Source organism: Atractosteus spatula, assembly GCF_055471065.1.
Source record: "Atractosteus spatula isolate fAtrSpa1 chromosome 17 unlocalized genomic scaffold, fAtrSpa1.hap1 SUPER_17_unloc_3, whole genome shotgun sequence".
Taxonomy (NCBI): domain Eukaryota; kingdom Metazoa; phylum Chordata; class Actinopteri; order Semionotiformes; family Lepisosteidae; genus Atractosteus; species Atractosteus spatula.
This window is the reverse complement of record NW_028296635.1, coordinates 1,460,001-1,485,000: the sequence shown is the minus strand read 5'-3', so window position 1 is coordinate 1,485,000 and position 25,000 is coordinate 1,460,001. Positions and strand designations below refer to the sequence as shown.

The 25,000-nt window shown below is 38.6% G+C and overlaps 1 protein-coding gene across 1 annotated transcript; it reads left to right on the top strand.

The window, feature by feature from the left end:
• The first annotated feature begins 18,203 nt into the window (after nucleotides 1-18,203).
• Nucleotides 18,204-21,922, top strand: LOC148810905 (uncharacterized). The gene is made up of 12 exons (XM_088908833.1): nucleotides 18,204-18,238; nucleotides 18,410-18,694; nucleotides 18,798-18,896; nucleotides 19,139-19,286; nucleotides 19,376-19,677; nucleotides 19,781-19,988; nucleotides 20,090-20,221; nucleotides 20,335-20,465; nucleotides 20,556-20,762; nucleotides 20,850-20,906; nucleotides 20,996-21,201; nucleotides 21,297-21,922. The coding sequence occupies exons 1-12, from the start codon at nucleotides 18,204-18,206 to the stop codon at nucleotides 21,920-21,922; spliced, it is 2,436 nt and encodes an 811-aa protein (XP_088764959.1).
• The last annotated feature ends 3,078 nt before the right edge of the window (nucleotides 21,923-25,000 follow it).

Here is a 25,000-nt window from a genome sequence, read left to right as displayed (position 1 = left end):
GTTATATGATGTTTTTTTTTCAAATTTTAAATGATCATTTTTCATGGAGCTTTGAAGGGGATGGATTCGGCCTCCTTTAGCCAGGCCAGAGCTCCAGGAGCCTGGGTAGGATTCTAGCTTTCTCCCCTTGCAGGCACCTGGCACTGAAGAAAAAAAATTTTTCCTTAAAATCTTTTTTTTTGTGTTCCTTGTTGTTCCAAACTTAATTCTAATCACTTCTAATTAGAGATTTTATTAAAAATAGTGCAATAAATGACTAATTTCACAAAAAATAACGTAATATAAAAAGGAGGTTTTTAACTCTATTGTAGTGTTTTAGAAACTAATATGTCTTCAAAAATGGTTGTTTTTCACTCCTAGGAATGACAACTGTTGTTATATGATGTTTTTTTTTCAAATTTTAAATGATCATTTTTCATGGAGCTTTGAAGGGGATGGATTCGGCCTCCTTTAGCCAGGCCAGAGCTCCAGGAGCCTGGGTAGGATTCTAGCTTTCTCCCCTTGCAGGCACCTGGCACTGAAGAAATTTTTTTTTTCCTTAAAATCTTTATTTTTGTGTTCCTTGTTGTTCCAAACTTAATTCTAATCACTTCTAATTAGAGATTTTATTAAAAATAGTGCAATAAATGACTAATTTCACAAAAAATAATGCAATATAAAACGGAGGTTTTTAACTTTATTGTAGTGTCTTAGAAACTAATATGTCTTCAAAAATGTTTTTTTATCACTCCTAGGAGTGAAAACTGTTGTTATATGATGTTTTTTTTTTTCAAATTTTAAATGATCATTTTTCATGGAGCTTTGAAGGGGATGGATTCGGCCTCCTTTAGCCAGGCCAGAGCTCCAGGAGCCTGGGTAGGATTCTAGCTTTCTCCCCTTGCAGGCACCTGGCACTGAAGACATAATTTTTTTCTTAAAATCTTTTTTTTTGTGTTCCTTGTTGTTCCAAACTTAATTCTAATCACTTCTAATTAGAGATTATTTTAAAAATAGTGAAATAAATGACTAATTTCACTAAAAATAATGTAATATAACTGATGTTTTTAACTTCATTGTAGTGTTTTAGAAACTACTATGTCTTCAAAAATGGTTATTTTTCACTCCTAGGAATGAAAGCTGTTGTTATATGATGTTTATTTTCAAATTTTGAAAAATCAAAGGATTCTAGCTTCCTCCCCTTACAGGCATAGGACACAGAGAACCTCATGGTTTTCCTAAAAATCTTTTTTTATGTTCCCTGGTGTTCCAAACTTAGTTTAAATCAATTTTAATTTGTTATTATGTTAAAAACAGGGTAATAAATTCCTAATTGGACTATAAATAATGTCATATTGTCTGCTATAAAACTGATGTTTTCAACTCTATTGTAGAGATTCTAGAATCAACTAATAGAGAATTGAAATAAAAAAGGGCATAAGAAGACATTACCAACAACGACCACAAGACGGAGATATTGTCCAGACATTACCAACAACGACCACAAGATGGAGATCTTGTCCAAAGAGGCAAGAAGGGCAAAGCCGCGATAAGGTAAAATCATTTTTTGAAAGAGATTGCTGTCAGAATGCACATCCGTATCCCAAACAGAATCTCTAGAAAAATATGATCATTTGTGAAAAAGGCAAACGAGTGTCTGCTACAATATGATTGCTACATATCTGCATTTGTTGTTTTTTAAGGAGTAAGAGTGCAGGGGGTTTAAACCTGCAATCCAGTGTAGTGAAGTATTTCACAACACTACCTCTAGCACCTCTGGAAATAAATCCTCATAATAATTTTTGCCCTGGGCATGTACCAAAAAATCAGTGAGCATATATATATATCACTGTGTTGAAGCTAGAGACACAGAATAACTGCAAACACAGTGTTCCTGCACTTCAAACTGTTCCTTGAAGGGCTCTCAAACCCCGAATTTCAGATGCCTAGCTGTATCGCTGATGTGTTGCACCTCAGAATCACTTTTAAACCTTACCTCTGGTATCTTTAATCCCTATTGCTCAACGCATGGTAAAAGTATTGCATACATGTGTCTGAAAATGAGCAATGGGCCCCTGAGAGACTCATTTGCCTGTTTCACAAATGATCGTATTTTAATAGAGATTCTGTTTGGGATTCAGATGTGCATTCGGACAGCAATCCCTTTCAAGAAATGATACGTTCTGGATGAGGTCAAAGGTGCTGGAACACTGTATTTCGGATGCGAATGTGTGTCTCCTGCTTCAACGCAGTGGCATATATAGATGTGCTCCTGTAATGTCTTGGTACATGCCCAGGGCAGTAAGCAGTCTGAGGATATATTTCCAGACGGCATAGAGCAGTGAAGCAGTGAAGTAGTGCAACACACTGGATCATTATATTATTAGAATCTATTTGTTTAACATGCACGGGTCTGTCTCAATGGATGCAGTGCTCCTGAAAGGGCTCTCAAACCCTGCATTTCAGATGATTAGCTGTATCCCTCACATGTGGCACCTCAGAATGACTTCTACTTTATTCTGCTTAAATTATTACATTATACATAATTTGAGTTCATTTTTAAAAGTAAAAGGTAATGAAAGGAATGAAAGATATGTAGCAATCACATTGTAACAGGGGTGACAGTGACTTTTTGCTTGTACTAAGCATTAGTACCTAAGTCCACTAATGGACTTCTGGTACCTTTAGGGTACAGTGTTCCCTGAAGGGCTCTCAAACCCCGCATTTCAGATGCATAGCTGTATCGCTGATGTGTTGCACCTCAGAATCACTTTTAAACCTTACCTCTGGTATCTTTAATCCCTATTGCTCAACACATGGTGAAAGTATCGCATACATGTGTCTGAAAATGAGCAATGGGCCCCTGAGAGACTCATTTGCCTGTTTCACAAATGATCACATTTGACTAGAGATTCTGTTTGGGATTCAGTTGTGCATTCTGACAGCAATCCCTTTCAAAAAACGATACATTCTGGATGAGTTCAAAGTTGCAGGAACACTGTATTTAGGATGTCTTTGCAGATATTCTGTGTCTCTAGCTTCAACACAGTGATATATATATATGCTCACTGATTTTTTGGTACATGCCCAAGTCAATAATCATTATGAGGATTTATTTCCAGATGTGCTAGAGGTAGTGTTGTGAAATACTTCATCACACTGGATTGCAGGTTTAAACCCCCTGCACTCTTACTCCTTAAAAACCAACAAATGCAGATATGTAGCAATCACATTGTAACAGGGGTGACAGTGACTTAATGCTTGTACTAAGCATTAGTACCAAAGTCCACTAGTGGACTTCTGGTACCTTTAGGGTACGGTGTTCCTTGAAGGGCTCTCAAACCCCGCATTTCAGATGCCTAGCTGTATCGCTGATGTGTTGCACCTCAGAATCACTTTTAAACCTTACATCTGGTATCTTTAATCCCTATTGCTCAACACATGGTGAAAGTATCGCATACATGTGTCTGAAAATGAGCAATGGGCCCCTGAGAGACTCATTTGCCTGTTTCACAAATGATCACATTTGACTAGAGATTCTGTTTGGGATTCAGTTGTGCATTCTGACAGCAATCCCTTTCAAAAAACGATACATTCTGGATGAGTTCAAAGGTGCAGGAACACTGTATTTAGGATGTCTTTGCAGATATTCTGTGTCTCTAGCTTCAACACAGTGATATATATATATATATGCTCACTGATTTTTTGGTACATGCCAAGGGCAATAATCATTATGAGGATTTATTTCCAGATGTGCTAGAGGTAGTGTTGTGAAATACTTCAACACACTGGATTGCGGGTTTAAACCCCCTGCACTCTTACTCGTTAAAAACCAACAAATGCAATTCACTACTAAAAATTACTGCATTTTCTCCTAGAAAGAGCTCTCAATTAATGAAATGCCCCATTGAACTGGCCCTGATTATACAATGCAAGGAGAAGTCTTCTAAGCCAATACTTGTAACCAGAAAGAGGCTGTATTTCAATTATACAATATACAAAACAATACCATTTAACACAAAGATATAGTCCACACCTCAGCATGCACATGATGAGATTCTTGATATTAGATTAGTAAAAACAATATCAATGCACTGAGAGACGCTTAAGAATAAAGATGCATCAGCCTGACTGCATATTAGTTTTAAAGGGTTATCAGCAAATGCATTTAAAAGAAAAAATGTAAAGTCTTACCTCTTGATCGTAGTGGTGATTCAATATCCAGGACCTTAGTCAAGTCTCAGAGTTACTGTACCTCCTGTCTCAATTACAGGTGAAAAGTGAAAGGTATATTGCACTCAGCAGAAAGTTACCCCGAGCAAAGATTCCACCCATCCCAGAAAACAGCACTCCCATTTGGCAAAGCAGTGGGTGGAGGAAGCCTTTGCTACCATTATCAAACACAGAAATCGTTATAATTTAATTTTAAAAACATGGCTAAGCATGGGTTTAAAGTATATTCAACGGTGCAGGTGCATTCAAAGAAATAGAGTTTCCCAAGCCCTCAGAAAGAATTACCATTTCTAAAGATGTCTAGTTTCAAGCATTAACATCCAAACTACCTGTCTTAGCTGGAACAGGGAGTTTGCTAAGCCACCTGAAAGAATTACCATATCCAAAGATGTCTAGTTTCAAGCATTACCATCCAAAGTACCTGTCTTAGCTGGGCCAGGTAGTTTGCCAAGCCATGTGAAAGAATTACCATTTCCAAAGAAGTCTGTTGTAAGCCAGGTTCAATCATGACCATCCAAAGTACCGGTCGTCCCTTTGGGCGAGAGGGTTTCCTGTGTGTCTAGGATGTGTTCTTCCCTTAAACTTGGCCCTGATTATACAATAAAGGATAAGTAACCAGAAAGAGGTGGTATTTCGATTTTACAGTACATAAAAAATACATACATTCCACAGTGTTACAATATCACATTCCTGATATTAGATTAATAAAAAATATCAAGGCACTGAGGCTAATTAATAAAGATGCTTTTGACTGACTGGACCTTGGAGCAAGGTGTGTAAATTACAACAGACATCTTTAGAAATGGTAAATCTTTCAGGTGGCTTGGCAAATTTACTGCCCCACCTAAGACAGATACTTTGGATGTTAATGCTTGAAACTAGACATCACAACTGATCGTATTTTACTAGAGATTCTGTTTGGGATTCAGATGTGCATTCGGACAGCAATCCCTTTCAAGAAATGATACGTTCTGGATGAGGTCAAAGGTGCTGGAACACTGTATTTCGGATGCGAATGTGTGTCTGCATTTGTTGGTTTTTAAGGAGTAAGAGTGCAGGGGGTTTAAACCTGCAATCCAGTGTGATGAAGTATTTCACAACACTACCTCTAGCACATCTGGAAATAAATCCTCATAATGATTATTGCCCTGGGCATGTACCAAAAAATCAGTGAGCATATATATATATATATCACTGTGTTGAAGCTAGAGACACAGAATAACTGCAAACACATCATAAATACAGTGTTCCTGCAACTTTGAACTCATCCAGAATGTATCGTTTTTTGAAAGGGATTGCAGTCAGAATGCACAACTGAATCCCAAACAGAATCTCTAGTCAAATATGTTCATTTGTGAAACAGGCAAATGAGTCTCTCTGGGGCCCATTGCTCATTTTCAGACACATGTATGCAATACTTTTACCATGCGTTGAGCAATAGGGATTAAAGATACCAGATGTAAGGTTTAAAAGTGATTCTGAGGTGCAACAGATCAGCGATACAGCTAGGCATCTGAAATGCGGGGTTTGAGAGCCCTTCAGGGAACACCGTACCCTAAAGGTACCAGAAGTCAACTAGTGGACTTAGGTACTAATGCTTAGTACAAGCATTAAGTCACTGCCACCCCTGTTACAATGTGATTGCTACATATCTTCCATTCCTTTCATTACCTTTTACTTTTAAAAATGAACTCAAATTGTGTATAATGTAATAATTTAAGTAGAATAAAGTAGAAGTCATTCTGAGGTGCCACATGTGAGGGATACAGCTAGGCATCTGAAATGCAGGGTTTGAGAGCCCTTTAAGGAGCACTGCATCCATTGAGACAGACCCGTGCATGTTAAACAAATACATTCTAATAATATAATGATCCAGTGTGTTGCACTACTTCACTGCTTCACTGCTCTATGCCGTCTGGAAATAAATCCTCAGACTGCTTACTGCCCTGGGCATGTACCAAGACATTACAGGAGCACATCTATATATGCCACTGCCCTGGGCATGTACCAAGACATTACAGGAGACACACAATCGCATCCGAAATACAGTGTTCCAGCACCTTTGACCTCATCCAGAACGTATCATTTCTTGAAAGGGATTGCTGTCAGAATGCACAACTGAATCCCAAACAGAATCTCTAGTCAAATATGATCATTTGTGAAACAGGCAAATGAGTCTCTCAGGGGCCCATTGCTCATTTTCAGACACATGTATGCAATACTTTCACCATGCGTTGGGCAATAGGGATTAAAGATACCAGAGGTAAGGTTTAAAAGTGATTCTGAGGTGCAACACATCAGCGATACAGCTAGGCATCTGAAATGCGGGGTTTGAGAGCCCTTCAGGGAACACCGTACCCTAAAGGTACCAGAAGTTTACTAGTACAAGAATTAAGTCACAGTCATCCCTGTTACAATGTGATTGCTACATATCTGCATTTGTTGGTTTTTAAGGAGTAAGAGTGCAGGGGGTTTAAACCTGCAATCCAGTGTGATGAAGTATTTCACAACACTACCTCTAGCACATCTGGAAATAAATCCTCATAATGATTATTGCCCTGGGCATGTACCAAAAAATCAGTGAGCATATATATATATATAAACACATCCTAAATACAGTGCTCCTGCACCTAACCGTAACCCTAACCTACCTAATGATTTAAGTAGAATAGATTCTTATTATGTAATGATAAAGTGTGTTGCACTACTTCACTGCATCAAAGCTGTATGCCGTCTGGAAATAAATCCTCAGTCTACTTATTGCCCTGGGCATGTACCTATAAATCACTGAGCATATATATATATATCACTGTGTTGAAGCTAGAGACACAGAATCACTGCAAACACATCCTAAACACAGTGTTCTTGCACCTTTGACCTCATCCAGAACGTAACATTCTTCGAAAGGGATTGCTGTCCAAATGCACATCTGAATCCCAAACAGAATCTCTAGTAAAATATGATAATTTGTGAAACAGGCAAATGAGTGTCACAGGGGCCCATTCCTTATTGTTAGACACATATATACAAAGCTTTCACCATGCATTAAGCAATAGGGATTATAGACACCACAGGTAAGGTTAGAAGTCATTCTGAGGTGCCACATTTGAAGGATACAGCTAGGCATCTGAAATGCAGGGTTTGAGAGCCCTTCAGGAGCAATGCATCCTTTGAGACACACCTGTGCATGTTAAACAAATGATCATTTCCTTCAGCATTAGGGACTAAATATACTAAACGTATGATTCTAAAATGTTATTTTCACATATATTAATGTAATGTAATGCTTATGCTTTATAAACAAATCTAATTAAAAAAAGCTTAAGTTTTGTATTTATCTTGTACCATAGAACATGATTTTCTTTGTATTTCAAGCCCACAAAGTGTGCAAATGACGCACTACATGATATAAGGACGATTATCACATGCATATCGATATTATCTTTCTTATGAAAATACATTCCTTTCATTACCTTTTACTTTTTAAAATGAACTCAAATTGTGTATAATGTAATAATTTAAGTAGAATAGATTCTAATCATATAATGATCCAGTGTGTTGCACTAGTTCACTGCTTCACTGCTCTATGCCGTCTGGAAATAAATCCTCAGACTGCTTACTGCCCTGGGCATGTACCAAGAAATTACAGGAACACATCAATATACAGTATATCACTGCGTTGAAGCAGGAGACACACAATCGCATCCTAAATACAGTGTTCCAGCACCTTTGACCTCATCCAGAACGTATCATTTCTTGAAAGGGATTGCTGTCCGAATGCACATCTGAATCCTAAACAGAATCTCTAGTAAAATACGATCAGTTGTGATGTCTAGTTTCAAGCATTAACATCCAAAGTACTTGTCTTAGGTGGGGCAGTAAATTTGCCAAGCCACCTGAAAGAATTACCATTTCTACAAATGTCTGTTGTAATTTACACACCTTGCTCCAAGGTCCAGTCAGTCAAAAGCATCTTTATTAATTAGCTTCAGTACCTTGATATTTTTTATTAATCTAATATCAGGAATCTCACCATGTGCACGCTGAGCTGTGGAATATATGTATTTTTTATGTACTGTAAAATTGAAATACCACCTCTTTCTGGTTACTTATCCTTTATTGTATAATCAGGGCCAAGTTTAAGGGAAGAACACATCCTAGACACACAGGAAACCCTCTCGCCCAAAGGGACGACCGGTACTTTGGATGGTCATGATTGAACCTGGCTTACAACAGACTTCTTTGGAAATGGTAATTCTTTCACATGGCTTGGCAAACTACCTGGCCCAGCTAAGACAGGTACTTTGGATGGTAATGCTTGAAACTAGACATCTTTGGATATGGTAATTCTTTCAGGTGGCTTAGCAAACTCCCTGCTCCAGCTAAGACAGGTAGTTTGGATGTTAATGCTTGAAACTAGACATCTTTAGAAATGGTAATTCTTTCTGAGGGCTTGGGAAACTCTATTTCTTTGAATGCACCTGCACCGTTGAATATACTTTAAACCCATGCTTAGCCATGTTTTTAAAATTAAATTATAACGATTTCTGTGTTTGATAATGGTAGCAAAGGCTTCCTCCACCCACTGCTTTGCCAAAGGGGAGTGCTGTTTTCTGGGATGGGTGGAATCTTTGCTCGGGGTAACTTTCTGCTGAGTGCAATATACCTTTCACTTTTCACCTGTAATTGAGACAGGAGGTACAGTAACTCTGAGACTTGACTAAGGTCCTGGATATTGAATCACCACTACGATCAAGAGGTAAGACTTTACATTTTTTCTTTTAAATGCATTTGCTGATAACCCTTTAAAACTAATATGCAGTCAGGCTGATGCATCTTTATTCTTAAGCGTCTCTCAGTGCATTGATATTGTTTTTACTAATCTAATATCAAGAATCTCATCATGTGCATGCTGAGGTGTGGACTATATCTTTGTGTTAAATGGTATTGTTTTGTATATTGTATAATTGAAATACAGCCTCTTTCTGGTTACAAGTATTGGCTTAGAAGACTTCTCCTTGCATTGTATAATCAGGGCCAGTTCAATGGGGCATTTCATTAATTGAGAGCTCTTTCTAGGAGAAAATGCAGTAATTTTTAGTAGTGAATTGCATTTGTTGGTTTTTAACGAGTAAGAGTGCAGGGGGTTTAAACCCGCAATCCAGTGTGTTGAAGTATTTCACAACACTACCTCTAGCACATCTGGAAATAAATCCTCATAATGATTATTGCCCTTGGCATGTACCAAAAAATCAGTGAGCATATATATATATATCACTGTGTTGAAGCTAGAGACACAGAATATCTGCAAAGACATCCTAAATACAGTGTTCCTGCACCTTTGAACTCATCCAGAATGTATCGTTTTTTGAAAGGGATTGCTGTCAGAATGCACAACTGAATCCCAAACAGAATCTCTAGTCAAATGTGATCATTTGTGAAACAGGCAAATGAGTCTCTCAGGGGCCCATTGCTCATTTTCAGACACATGTATGCGATACTTTCACCATGTGTTGAGCAATAGGGATTAAAGATACCAGATGTAAGGTTTAAAAGTGATTCTGAGGTGCAACACATCAGCGATACAGCTAGGCATCTGAAATGCGGGGTTTGAGAGCCCTTCAAGGAACACCGTACCCTAAAGGTACCAGAAGTCCACTAGTGGACTTTGGTACTAATGCTTAGTACAAGCATTAAGTCACTGTCACCCCTGTTACAATGTGATTGCTACATATCTGCATTTGTTGGTTTTTAAGGAGTAAGAGTGCAGGGGGTTTAAACCTGCAATCCAGTGTGATGAAGTATTTCACAACACTACCTCTAGCACATCTGGAAATAAATCCTCATAATGATTATTGACTTGGGCATGTACCAAAAAATCAGTGAGCATATATATATATCACTGTGTTGAAGCTAGAGACACAGAATATCTGCAAAGACATCCTAAATACAGTGTTCCTGCAACTTTGAACTCATCCAGAATGTATCGTTTTTTGAAAGGGATTGCAGTCAGAATGCACAACTGAATCCCAAACAGAATCTCTAGTCAAATATGTTCATTTGTGAAACAGGCAAATGAGTCTCTCAGGGGCCCATTGCTCATTTTCAGACACATGTATGCGATACTTTTACCATGCTTGAGCAATAGGGATTAAAGATACCAGAGGTAAGGTTTAAAAGTGATTCTGAGGTGCAACACATCAGCGATACAGCTAGGCATCTGAAATGCGGGGTTTGAGAGCCCTTCAGGGAGCACCGTACCCTAAAGGTACCAGAAGTCCACTAGTGGACTTAGGTACTAATGCTTAATACAAGCATTAAGTCACTGTCACTCCTGTTACAATGTGATTGCTATATATCTTCCATTCCTTTCATTACCTTTTACTTTTTAAAATGAACTCAAATTGTGTATAATGTAATAATTTAAGTAGAATAAAGTAGAAGTCATTCTGAGGTGCCACATGTGAGGGATACAGCTAAGCATCTGAAATGTAGGGTTTGAGAGCCCTTTCAGGAGCACTGCATCCATTGAGACAGACCCGTGCATGTTAAACAAATGATCATTTCTTTCAGCATTAGAGACTAAATATACTAAACGTATGATGCTAAAACGTTATTTTCACATATATTAATGTAATAAATGATTGCTTATGCTTTATAAACAAATCTAATTAAAATAAAAGCTTAAGTTTTGTATTTATCTTTTACCATAGAACATGATTTTCTTTGTATTTCAAGCTCACAAAGTGACCAAATGACGCACTACATGATATAAGGAAGATTATCACATGCATATCGGTATTATCTTTCTTATGAAAATGCATTCCTTTCATTACCTTTTACTTTTAAAATGAACTCCAATTGTGTAGAATGTAATAATTTAAGTAGAATAGATTCCAATAATATAATGATCCAGTATGTTGCACTGGCCTGGTCAGCCTGGCCTGGGGGATGGTGCACATAGCACTTTCAGTGCTGGAGGTGTTAATGGGGGAGGTGTTGGAGATTGGCAGCTGTGGGGGATGGCTGGGTGAGTAGCTATCAGGGTTTGTAGCTTTTCCTTTGCATCTTGTCCTCTGTGGCCATGATTAAGAGGGACGGCCGGGGGCATTCGTATTGCATTCGTAAATTGCATTTGTTGGTTTTTAAGGAGTAATAGTGCAGGGGGTTTAAACCTGCAATCCAGTGTGATGAAGTATTTCACAACACTACCTCTAGCACATCTGGAAATAAAACCTCATAATGATTATTGCCCTGGGCATGTACCAAAAGATCAGGGAGCATATATATATATCACTGTGTTGAAGCTAGAGATACAGAATAACTGCAAACACATCCTAAATACAGTGTTCCTGCACCTTTGAACTCATCCAGAATGTATCGTTTTTTGAAAGGGATTGCTGTCAGAATGCACAACTGAATCCCAAACAGAATCTCTAGTCAAATATGATCATTTGTGAAACAGGCAAATGAGTCTCTCAGGGGCCCATTGCTCATTTTCAGACACATGTATGCGATACTTTTACCATGCGTTGAGCAATAGGGATTAAAGATACCAGAGGTAAGGTTTAAAAGTGATTCTGAGGTGCAACACATCAGCGATACAGCTAGGCATCTGAAATGCGGGGTTTGAGAGCCCTTCAGGGAGCACCGTACCCTAAGGGTACCAGAAGTCCACTAGTGGACTTAGGTACTAATGCTTAATACAAGCATTAAGTCACTGTCACCTCTGTTACAATGTGATTGCTACATATCTTCCATTCCTTTCATTACCTTTTACTTTTTAAAATGAACTCAAATTGTGTATAATGTAATAATTTAAGTAGAATAAAGTAGAAGTCATTCTGAGGTGCCACATGTGAGGGATACAGCTAAGCATCTGAAATGTAGGGTTTGAGAGCCCTTTCAGGAGCACTGCATCCATTGAGACAGACCCGTGCATGTTAAACAAATGATCATTTCTTTCAGCATTAGAGACTAAATATACTAAACGTATGATGCTAAAACGTTATTTTCACATATATTAATGTAATAAATGATTGCTTATGCTTTATAAACAAATCTAATTAAAATAAAAGCTTAAGATTTGTATTTATCTTGTACCATTGAACATGATTTTCTTTGTATTTCAAGCCCACAAAGTGACCAAATGACGCACTACATGATATAAGGAAGATTATCACATGCATATCGGTATTATCTTTCTTATGAAAATGCATTCCTTTCATTACCATTTACTTTTAAAATGAACTCCAATTGTGTAGAATGTAATAATTTAAGTAGAATAGATTCTAATAATATAATGATCAAGTGTGTTGCACTGGCCTGGTCAGCCTGGCCTGGGGGATGGTGCACATAGCACTTTCAGTGCTGGAGGTGTTAATGGGGGAGGTGTTGGAGATTGGCAGCTGTGGGGGATGGCTGGGTGAGTAGCTGTCAGGGTTTGTAGCTTTTCCTTTGCATCTTGTCCTCTGGGGCCATGATTAAGAGGGACGGCCGGGGGCATTCGTATTGCATTCGTAAATTGCATTTGTTGGTTTTTAAGGAGTAAGAGTGCAGGGGGTTTAAACCTGCAATCCAGTGTGTTAAAGTATTTCACAACACTACCTCTAGCACATCTGGAAATAAATCCTCATAATGATAATTGCCCTGGGCATGTACCAAAAAATCAGTGAGCATATATATATATATCACTGTGTTGAAGCTAGAGACACAGAATAACTGCAAACACATCATAAATACAGTGTTCCTGCACTTTGAACTCATCCAGAATGTATCGTTTTTTGAAAGGGATTGCAGTCAGAATGCACAACTGAATCCCAAACAGAATCTCTAGTCAAATATGTTCATTTGTGAAACAGGCAAATGAGTCTCTCAGGGGCCCATTGCTCATTTTCAGACACATGTATGCAATACTTTTACCATGCGTTGAGCAATAGGGATTAAAGATACCAGATGTAAGGTTTAAAAGTGATTCTGAGGTGCAACACATCAGCGATACAGCTAGGCATCTGAAATGCGGGGTTTGAGAGCCCTTCAAGGAACACCGTACCCTAAAGGTACCAGAAGTTTACTAGTGCAAACATTAAGTCACTGTAACCCCTGTTACTATGTGATTGCTACATATCTGCATTTGTTGGTTTTTAAGGAGTAAGAGTGCAGGGGGTTTAAACCTGCAATCCAGTGTGATGAAGTATTTCACAACACTACCTCTAGCACATCTGGAAATAAATCCTCATAATGATTATTGCCCTGGGCATGTACCAAAAAATCAGTGAGCATATATATATATATATCACTGTGTTGAAGCTAGAGACACAGAATAACTGCAAACACATCATAAATACAGTGTTCCTGCAACTTTGAACTCATCCAGAATGTATAGTTTTTTGAAAGGGATTGCTGTCAGAATGCACAACTGAATCCCAAACAGAATCTCTAGTCAAATGTGATCATTTGTGAAACAGGCAAATGAGTCTCTCAGGGGCCCATTGCTCATTTTCAGACACATGTATGCGATACTTTTACCATGCGTTGAGCAATAGGGATTAAAGATACCAGAGGTAAGGTTTAAAAGTGATTCTGAGGTGCAACACATCAGCGATACAGCTAGGCATCTGAAATGCGGGGTTTGAGAGCCCTTCAGGGAACACCGTACCCTAAAGGTACCAGAAGTCCACTAGTGGACTTAGGTACTGATGCTTAGTACAAGCATTAAGTCACTGTCACCCCTGTTACAATGTGATTGCTACATATCTTTCATTCCTTTCATTACCTTTTACTTTTAAAAATGAACTCAAATTGTGTATAATGTAATAATTTAAGCAGAATAACGTAGAAGTCATTCTGAGGTGCCACATGTGAGGGATACAGCTAGGCGTCTGAAATGCAGGGTTTGAGGGCCCTTTCAGGAGCACTGCATCCATTGAGACAGACCCGTGCATGTTAAACAAATAGATTCTAATAATATAATGATCTAGTGTGTTGCACTACTTCACTGCTTCACTGCTCTACGCCGTCTGGAAATATATCCTCAGACTGCTTACTGCCCTGGGCATGTACCAAGACATTACAGGAGAACATCTATATATGCCTCTGCGTTGAAGCAGGAGACACACATTTGCATCCGAAATACAGTGTTCCGGCACCTTTGACCTCATCCAGAACGTATCATTTCTTGAAAGGGATTGCTGTCCGAATGCACATCTGAATCCCAAACAGAATCTCTAGTAAAATACGATCAGTTGTGATGTCTAGTTTCAAGCATTAACATCCAAAGTATCTGTCTTAGGTGGGGCAGTAAATTTGCCAAGCCACCTGAAAGAATTACTTTTTCTAAAGATGTCTGTTGTAATTTACACACCTTGCTCCAAGGTCCAGTCAGTCAAAAGCATCTTTGTTAATTAGCCTCAGTGCCTTGATATTTTTAATTAATCTAATATCAGGAATATCACCATGTGCATGCTGAGCTGTGGAATGTATGTATTTTTTATGTACTGTAAAATCGAAATACCACCTCTTTCTGATTACTTATCCTTTATTGTATAATCAGGGCCAAATAAATCTAAATCAGTGTCACCTGCTGGGTTCAAAACGCCTTCAGGAGACACCAAATAGGAGGCACTGGACTATAAATACCCATCCATGTTATAACACACTCACCAAGGGTTTTTTAGTTTAACTCTGAGCTTTGAGATATTTAATACCTATGGTACCCATATTCACCCTTTATTTAAGGGAAGTACACATCCTAGACACACAGGAAACCCTCTCGCCCCAAGGGACGACCAGTACTTTGGATGGTCATGATTGAACCTGGCTTACAACAGACTTCTTTGGAAATGGTAATTCTTTCACATGGCTTGGCAAACTACCTGGCCCAGCTAAGACAGGTACTTTGGATGTTAATGCTTGAAACTAGACATCTTTGGATATGGTAATTCTTTCAGGTTGCTTAGCAAGCTCCCTGCTCCAGCTAAGACAGGTAGTTTGGATGTTAATGCTTGAAACTAGACATCTTTAGAAATGGTAATTCTTTCTGAGGGCTTGGGAAACTCTATTTCTTTGAATGCACCTGCACCGTTGAATATACTTTAAACCCATGCTTAGCCATGTTTTTAAAATTAAATTATAACGATTTCTGTGTTTGATAATGGTAGCAAAGGCTTCCTCCACCCACTGCTTTGCCAAAGGGGAGTGCTGTTTTCTGGGATGGGTAGAGTCTTTGCTCGGGGTAACTTTCTGCTGAGTGCAATATACCTTTCACTTTTCACCTGCAATCGAGACAGGAGGTACAGTAACTCTGAGACTTGACTAAGGTCCTGGATATTGAATCACCACTACGATCAAGAGGTAAGACTTTACATTTTTACTTTTAAATGCATTTGCTGATAACCTTTTAAAACTAATATGCAGTTAGGCAGATGCATCTTTATTCTTAAGCGTCTCTCAGTGCATTTATATTGTTTTTACTAATCTAATATCAAGAATATCACTGTGTTGAAGCTAGAGACACAGAATATCTGCAAACACATCCTAAATACAGTGTTCCTGCACCTTTGAACTCATCCAGAATGTATCGTTTTTTGAAAGGGATTGCTGTCAGAATGCACAACTGAATCCCAAACAGAATCTCTAGTCAAATGTGATCATTTGTGAATCAGGCAAATGAGTCTCTCAGGGGCCCATTGCTCATTTTCAGACACATGTATGCAATACTTTCACCATGTGTTGAGCAATAGGGATTAAAGATACCAGATGTAAGGTTTAAAAGTGATTCTGAGGTGCAACACATCAGCGATACAGCTGGGCATCTGAAATGCGGGGTTTGAGAGCCCTTCAGGGAACACCGTACCCTAAAGGTACCAGAAGTCCACTAGTGGACTTAGGTACTAATGCTTAGTACAAGCAAAAAGTCACTGTCACCCCTGTTACAATGTGATTGCTACATATCTTTCATTCCTTTCATTACCCTTTACTTTTAAAAATGAACTCAAATTGTGTATAATGTAATAATTTAAGTAGAATAAAGTAGAAGTCATTCTGAGGTGCCACATGTGAGGGATACAGCTAGGCATCTGAAATGCAGGGTTTGAGAGCCCTTTCAGGAGCACTGCATCCATTGAGACAGACCCGTGCATGTTAAACAAATAGATTCTAATAATATAATGATCCAGTGTGTTGCACTACTTCACTGCTTCACTGCTCTATGCCGTCTGGAAATAAATCCTCAGACTGCTTACTGCCCTGGGCATGTACCAAGAAATTACAGGAGCACATCAATATACAGTATATCACTGCGTTGAAGCAGGAGACACACAATCGCATCCTAAATACAGTGTTCCGGCACCTTTGACCTCATCCAGAACGTATCATTTCTTGAAAGGGATTGCTGTCCGAATGCACATCTGAATCCCAAACAGAATCTCTAGTAAAATACGATCAGTTGTGATGTCTAGTTTCAAGCATTAACATCCAAAGTACCTGTCTTAGGTGGGGCAGTAAATTTGCCAAGCCACCTGAAAGAATTACCATTTCTAAAGATGTCTGTTGTAATTTACACACCTTGCTCCAAGGTCCAGTCAGTCAAAAGCATCTTTATTAATTAGCCTCAGTGCCTTGATATTTTTTATTAATCTAATATCAGGAATCTCACCATGTGCATGCTGAGCTGTGGAAAGTATGTATTTTTTTATGTACTGTAAAATCGAAATACCACCTCTTTCTGGTTACTTATCCTTTATTGTATAATCAGGGCCAAGTAAAACTAAATCAGTGTCACCTGCTGGGTTCAAAACGCCTTCAGGGGACACCAAATAGGAGGCACTGGACTATAAATACCCATCCATGTTATAACACACTTACCAAGGGTTTTTTAGTTTAACTCTGAGCTTTGAGAGATTTAATACCTATGGTACCCATATTCACCCTTTATTTAAGGGAAGTACACATCCTAGACACACAGGAAACCCTCTCGCCCCAAGGGACGACCGGTACTTTGGATGGTCATGATTGAACCTGGCTTACAACAGACTTCTTTGGAAATGGTAATTCTTTCACATGGCTTGGCAAACTACCTGGCCCAGCTAAGACAGGTACTTTGGATGTTAATGCTTGAAGCTAGACATCTTTGGATATGGTAATTCTTTCAGGTGGCTTAGCAAACTCCCTGCTCCAGCTAAGACAGGTACTTTGGATGTTAATGCTTGAAACTAGACATCTTTAGAAATGGCAATTCTTTCTGAGGGCTTGGGAAACTCTATTTCTTTGAATGCACTTGCACCGTTGAATATACTTTAAACCCATGCTTAGCCATGTTTTTAAAATTAAATTATAACGATTTCTGTGTTTGATAATGGTAGCAAAGGCTTCCTCCACCCACTGCTTTGCCAAAGGGGAGTGCTGTTTTCTGGGAGGGGTGGAGTCTTTGCTCGGGGTAACTTTCTGCTGAGTGCAATATACCTTTCACTTTTCACCTGCAATCGAGACAGGAGGTACAGTAACTCTGAGACTTGACTAAGGTCCTGGATATTGAATCACCACTACGATCAAGAGGTAAGACTTTATATTTTTACTTTTAAATGCATTTGCTGATAACCTTTTAAAACTAATATGCAGTCAGGCAGATGCATCTTTATTCTTAAGCGTCTCTCAGTGCATTGATATTGTTTTTACTAATCTAATATCAAGAATCTCATCATGTGATTAATTGATTAATTGCAATAGTGTAACTGCAAATGAATATAGATGAGAATGTATGTTTGTTCATATGCAATGGCATGAGCAGTTTCTCATTGCAGTGGATTTTCAGGGCCAATTCATCTTCCATCTTATACTGAATATGAAAGGTAGTTGTTTCTATATGGACTCAGTCTTTGGAATTTGTATATATATATATTTCAGTGATCCCTCAGCCATTCCTTCTGTATTGTAATTCAATTTCTCTTTTAAAATTCCTTCCCCACTTCTAGGACCTGCAGTTGCTGAACTCCACAATGGCTCCTATTGGAAAGTCTGTGACTGAGACCAAGTAAGTGTTCACTTTTTTATGAAACCATTATTTATTTTGGAGCAATGACCAATTCTTATATAAATACAATGAAATCATTATGCTCAAACTATGAGAGAGAAAATTAAGGATAATTTAAGAAATCAGTCTTAGCTTGTTTCTATACACAGATGGTATAATTTATTTTCAAAGGAAACCCGCGAGGATTCCCCTGGTGTGCAAGATGTGCCTGAATACTTTTGATCAGCTTCCTGCTCACTTGAAGAGGGCGTGTATGAAGCACGCCACGGCAGAAGAGATCAGGATGGCCTCTCAACAGGCGAGGGAGGACATGATGAATCACCTGAAGAACGGGGTCATCGTGGATTACCACAGAATAGAAATTGTGTCTGGTGAGGCAAACAGGATAGCGGTTGTAAGACTGCTAGAGTCCTCGGGCCTTTTTGTACGTGGGAAGCCTGAAGACACATTGGCACGGTGAGATATTTTTAATATGTAAGGCTTCTGTAGTTTCTTTTTGAAATCATTGTTACAACATATTATGTAAAAGCATGTTGAAAAGAATCTACCTGCATTCCAGCGGCCCTGAGCAAGAGGCCACTGTCCAGGAGGAAGAGATGCCAGAGGCTGCTCCAGAAACTGAAGCAGAAGCGGAGGAGGAAGGGGAAGATGGGGAACAGTAAGACTCTCTGCTCAATAGGGTTTCTAGTGCTTTATTTTTTATTTGCACGTTGTATGTATAAAATTAGATTTTGTTTCACAGAGGCAAGAAAAAATGTAGCCTTAATTGGGATGTCAGTGAATTGGTAGATATACACATTCACACAGGGCCACATCTAAAGCCATTTTCTCCCAGAAGCCAACTAAGAAAACGGAAACACTTATAATACATGTAATTGTCCATGTGTCTTATATCTACAGGGTGTCAGTTAAAGGTAATCTAAAAGCTCTCCGAAAAAGAGTTGCCCTGGCTGGACTTTACAGAAAACACTCTCTTGATTCTCCTCTCCTGGCTGGCTTTAAACAATACCTTATCCAGGGCCTGGGAATGGTAAACTGCTCCAAGGAGGTAGGTATTTGGTACATGGTTTTACTCGGCTTAAACTTCACAGGATGTTGGTCATAAAAATAATGACTTTCTCTATATATGTTTTTCAGGTTGAAAATGTCTCCAGGTTCCTGTTTTTTATGGATCCATCAGATGTTTCCTTAAGTTTTCTGAAGGACATTTCCAAAATGCAGACATTTGTTTCCCAGTTGAAGATGACTGGGTTGTCTCACCAGACCATTGCAGGTTATATCATTAATATCAGCAGATTCCTGCTCTTCATCCGAAAAAACACTAACCTGCAAGTGGAGGATCCCAGTCTAGCTAAGAGTTTAATAGACTTCCAGAGCAATCTAAAGGATATAAAAAAGAGAAACAACAAGAGTGTCAGACAGGAAATAACCAGAAAGAGGTACTTTACTTATTAAATGTTGGTTCAACTTGTACTTGCTTTTCTATTCAAACACATGAATTTTGCCTTTTGGAGGCTGATAGTATTGTTCTCTCTCCCCCAGACTAACACAGCTGCAGAGTCCTCCACCTAAACTAAGCGATTGCTTGAAGGTGTTGAGTGTTGCAAAGAAAGATGTGCAGCGGATACTGGGCAAGACACACGCCTCTGCAGACATCACCACAAGTGAACGGATTGTTGTGATGCTTTACCTGCAGGCCATTCTCCAGCTGAAGCACCTTCAGCGCCCAGGGGTGGTAAAGAATATGACAGTAAGCATCCCTTCATACAACCAAGAATTTTGATTATAGATGTTCTTTTCGAGAAATTGTTTTTAATTAATATTTGTACTAAAAAAATCTTCTGAATTCAGGTCCTGGATTGGATACGGCGAAAAATTGTTGTGAATAAAAGTGGGCAAAACAGGGTAATAATCTCTGTCAAAGAGCGCATGGCTGCAACTCAGCGACTAGCTTCCTTTGCACTAAATGAAGAAGAGGAAAAGGTGAGTTGAAGGTTATATTTTGATATTTCATTGCTAAAAACTGTCTTTAGCATTCAATGGTATGTGAAGAATACTGCATTTAAACTGCATTTTTATTTTTTTTATTTTCTCAGATGTTTCACTGCTACTTCATTAACTTACGCTGTGATGCAAACTGCAGGATGGAAATAGAACATTTTTTTGTGTATGCAGGAGGAGAACCAGTTCACAATCCTACCTATGATCTGCGAAGACTGCATGAGAAGTAAATTGAATTATATAATTATTTTGATGTATTTTCTTTTTACTTTTCTGTGGCTTGAAAACAACTATTTTATATATGTTTGTTTTGCAGGTACCACCTACCACTGATTACTTGCTATGTTGCAAGAAGGGCATTTGAAATGGAAATAAAGAAGCTACCTATTGATCAGAAAACTGTCCTGAATGATTATTTAGGTGTTTCAAATGGAACTGTTGAAAACCTAGCCAGAAGGCTGACAGATGAGGACATGTGCTCAGCCAGCGAACTAATTCATGGCATTGTAGAAGCAGGATCTCTGTAAGTGTCACAGTGATATCCAAATTCAGTATTTGAAAGTCAATATTTAGGATAAACATAAATTTCTCATATTTTTTTAAACTTCAGTTCATCATCAGGAGAGCAATCTTCAGGCTATGGACAAGAACGTACAGCTGCTATACGGTAAGTTTTAATTCAATATCCCTCTTTCAGTTACCTTTTAGCCACTCTGTCTTAGATCTGAGATATTTAAGTTTTCTTTTTATAAATAGGTCCACTGTGGCAGCTGCTGCATATAGATGCCCAAAGATGGATGATGCTGCAGCCTTCCAGAAGCTGATACAGATTTTTCCCGTGACATTAGATGGGCAGCCTCCTAGAAAGAAAGAGCGCCTGAGAGTGACCGGCATTCACGATCGCCACTGTTACAATAGATGGAGAGCTGAGCAGAGGAAAAGGAGGCAACAGAACATATTCGGTAAGAACAGGATTTCTTCCCTTTTTAAAGAGTAATATTTCAAGAGTCTATTACTGGATATATTCTTTGGGTGGATTTCTGATATCTCACTACAGATCAATACAATAGACGGTTACCAACAGAAAGCCAAGTGACCCATTATATAGAAAAAATGGGATGGTCAACCAATACACCAGCTGTGTCCGAGGTACTTCAGAACTGGAAGCCGCATGTAGAAGTCCAACCAAATGGCAAGGACATTGAAAATCTGGTAAAACTCCAAACCTGGAGAGGCCTGCACATCGTTGACGATCCTGTGAAAGGGAAGAAGGTTATAACTTCCAGGCGTTTCCAGAAGGGAGAGGTGGTATGTGATTACCATGGCAAGGTTATCACAAAGACAGCTGGAGAAGCCCTAATGGCACAGATGGCAGAAGGAGACATGGGATATCTATTCTTTTTTGATGGACCTAAACAAAAAATGTGCATTGATTCGCGTGAAGAACACTGCACCTGCCACCCGGATATGGACACAATTGGAAGGCGCATAAATCATTCAAACAAAAAAGCCAACCTCAGACCAATTAAAGAATCTTTTGTAATTGACGAAAAGACTGACATAACAATTCTGTTCTTGGCAAAAAGAGAGATTGTAGTGGGAGAAGAGCTCCTATATGATTACGGTGTCTCCAGGAAGTCGTTTAATGGAGAAGGACAATCTCTGGAGTGGTTGGACGAATGATCATAAAATAAAGCTTTTATCTCCTCTGCCTCTCCACGGCAGAGGAGATCAGGATGACCTCTCAACAGGCGAGGAAGGACATGATAAATCACCTGAAAAACGGGGTCATCGTGGATTACAACAGAATAGAGATCGTGTCTGGTGAGGCAAACAGGACAGTGGTTGTAAGACTGCTGGAGTCCTTGGGCCTTTTTGTACATGGGAAGCCTGAAGACACATTGGCACGGTGAGATATTTTTAATTTGTAAGGCTTCTGTAGTTTCTTTTTGAAATCATTGTTACAACATATTATGTAAAAGCATGTTGAAAAGAATCTACCTAATAAAATAAAATAAATATGCCAACCTGTATCACAATCACAAACCCCTACTCTTAAGGGCGCTCCAGCCCTTCCTGATTTGCCTCATTCCCCGCATCTGTTCCTTGTTCCTACCCTGTTTCAGTTCAACTTTAAAAGCCAGGCGCTCACTTCACTCGAGGCTCTGCACCTGATCTCCGCATCGTGTGAGCCCGGGTCCTGGTTGTGCCTGGCTCCGTTGTGTTTTTAGCTTCCTGCTCCTGTTCCTGTTCCATTTGTTACTGCTAAAAAATGCCACATGCTTTAAACAAAACAAAAAAAGATTTAAAGATGTGAACCATTTCTTAAATTTGTTGACACTATCTGAACAGCACAGCATTCCCAGAATGGACAATGGAGTTTTCAGCAGCATTAGACGGGCAGCCTCTTGGGAAGAGAGAAGGAATGAGACCGACTGGACTTCATTAATGACACCGTTCTTATTGAAAGAGAACAGAAAGATAAGTCTGGATAATAATTCTTACTCTGATTTTATTATTATTTTCTTTCATTATCTACAAAATAGATTTTTGATAAGCTTCTTTTGAAACTGCCCAACATTACCAAACAGAAGATTGTTTTGGCAGGACACCATTTGTGCATCAAAAGCACCGGAGAGGTGTATATGACAGCCTATTTTCTGCCACTGAAATACTAATTGCTTCATTTCAGTTCATCCTTAGGCGAGCAGAAGAAAAAGAAGTTTGATGGAATTGGATGGAATTCCTCTTGGGAAGAAAGATAACAGAGACTGACTGGACTTCAAGAACAGCACCTTTCTGATTCACAGCGAACAGAACACAAAAGATGAGTCTAGGGAACAATTGCTTTATTTTCTTAATTAAAATTTCTGAAATGTTTAAGGACAACAGCAATGAACATTGTTAATGAGTTAGAGGTTAGATAGACCTGTATTTCCAGTGGTTTGTCATTTCGACAATGTTTTAAAATTGAATTTCTATAAAGTGGACACCCTTGACATACACAAAATGAAACCATTTCATTTTCATTTTGGAGCTAAACTGCAGGAAACATTTTTTCAGTAAACTGTTAAAAGCATATTATGGTCTGAAAGCCAAGATATTATTTGTGACCACATTAATTAATTACTTTTTAAACTGTAAAGCAATAATCTGCCAACATGGCTAGTTTCTATCACTGAGCTGGGATTTCTAGTTACGACAGAGATCAGTTTCTTAAACAGAATAAAATTGTCTCCATCCTGGAAATTCAGTCACGAATTTGAATAGGGCTTATGGTATTTGATCAGTTTCACAGCCTAATTCTACTGTATTCGTTTTTTAAATGATTCACAATTGTGAATATTAGAAATATTAATGCACAGAGTTCCTTAGGCTTTTATTTTTTAATTTTGTTGTCAACACAATCATAATGATTATGCATATGCTATTTTTTGTAGCTGTCACCTGCCATTCACTACCAGAAAAGATGCAAGGATGTACATGAAGAGGTGTGATGACCACGACGACAGTGCCGTGGCTCAGGACGAAATCACAAATTTTCACCTGCCTAACACCTTTGGAAGAAGAAATCAATAATACAGAAAAACCTCCAAACTATTTTTCTAATTGTATTATGTTAGCATACCCAGAGGGGTTGGGCAGCCAGTTGATCTTGGACCCCTAGAGGTTTTTTTTTCCTCCTAACTAAGGAGTTTTTGGTTCCTCTCCTCAGTTATCTTCTGGCTTTTACTCTTTCACATCATGTATCATCACCCAGCTATGTTAAGTGCCCCAGGTCAACCTTGTTATGAAAGATGTTATATAAAAATCAATTGAATTTAATTATACTAGTTGTGAATGCTGTCATATTTTATTGCCATAATTTCTAAAAAAATAATAAACATTATTGTGCAATTAGCTTTTTCAAGCTTTTGATTATCTATATAATTTCAATACAACTTCTAATTGTGATCATCATGAACAATGACTGCTTCTTGTTTTGGGATTAAAATAAATTTTTATAACTAAAAAATGTATGAAACAAACTGTGAGATTGCAATATATTAAAATTGGCCCCTCATTGTTCTGTGATTCTTACCAATTGCGCAGACCACAGCAGGTCAAAGGAATTCACAGATAACTCTACTCTGAGAATTTGGTAAGTTTAGTGAGGAGTGTTTAGTGAAGCGACCAGGGGTGAATATGATCATTTACCCCAAGTCCAGTAGTAGAAGCACTAAGTCAATGTCACCCTTGCTACAATGTGATTGCTACATATCTTCATTTGTTGGTTTTTAAGGAGTAAGAGTGCCGAGGGTCTAAATCTGCGATCCAGTGTGTTGAAGTATTTCACAACACTACCTGTAGCCCATCTGGAAATAAATCCTCATTCTGATTATTGCCCTGGGCATGTACCAATAAATCACTGAGCATATATATATATATATCACTGTGTTGAAGCTAGAGACACAGAATCACTGCAAACACATCCTAAATACAGTGCTCCTGCACCTAACCGTAACCCTAACCTACCTAATGATTTAAGTAGAATAGATTCTAATAATGTAATGATAAAGTGTGTTGCACTACTTCACTGCATCAAAGCTCTATGCCGTCTGGAAATAAATCCTCAGACTGCTTATTGCCCTGGGCATGTACCTATAAATCACTGAGCATATATATATATCACTGTGTTGAAGCTAGAGACACAGAATCACTGCAAACACATCCTAAACACAGTGTTCCTGCACCTTTGACCTCATCCAGAACGTAACATTC

Coding starts and splice junctions, on each gene's coding strand:
- LOC148810905 (XM_088908833.1), top strand. CDS start 18,204: ATGGCTCCTATTGGAAAGTCTGTGACTGAGACCAA. Junction 18,239..18,409: donor AAGTCTGTGACTGAGACCAA/GTAAGTGTTCAC, acceptor TTATTTTCAAAG/GAAACCCGCGAGGATTCCCC. Junction 20,466..20,555: donor CTGCGAAGACTGCATGAGAA/GTAAATTGAATT, acceptor TTTGTTTTGCAG/GTACCACCTACCACTGATTA.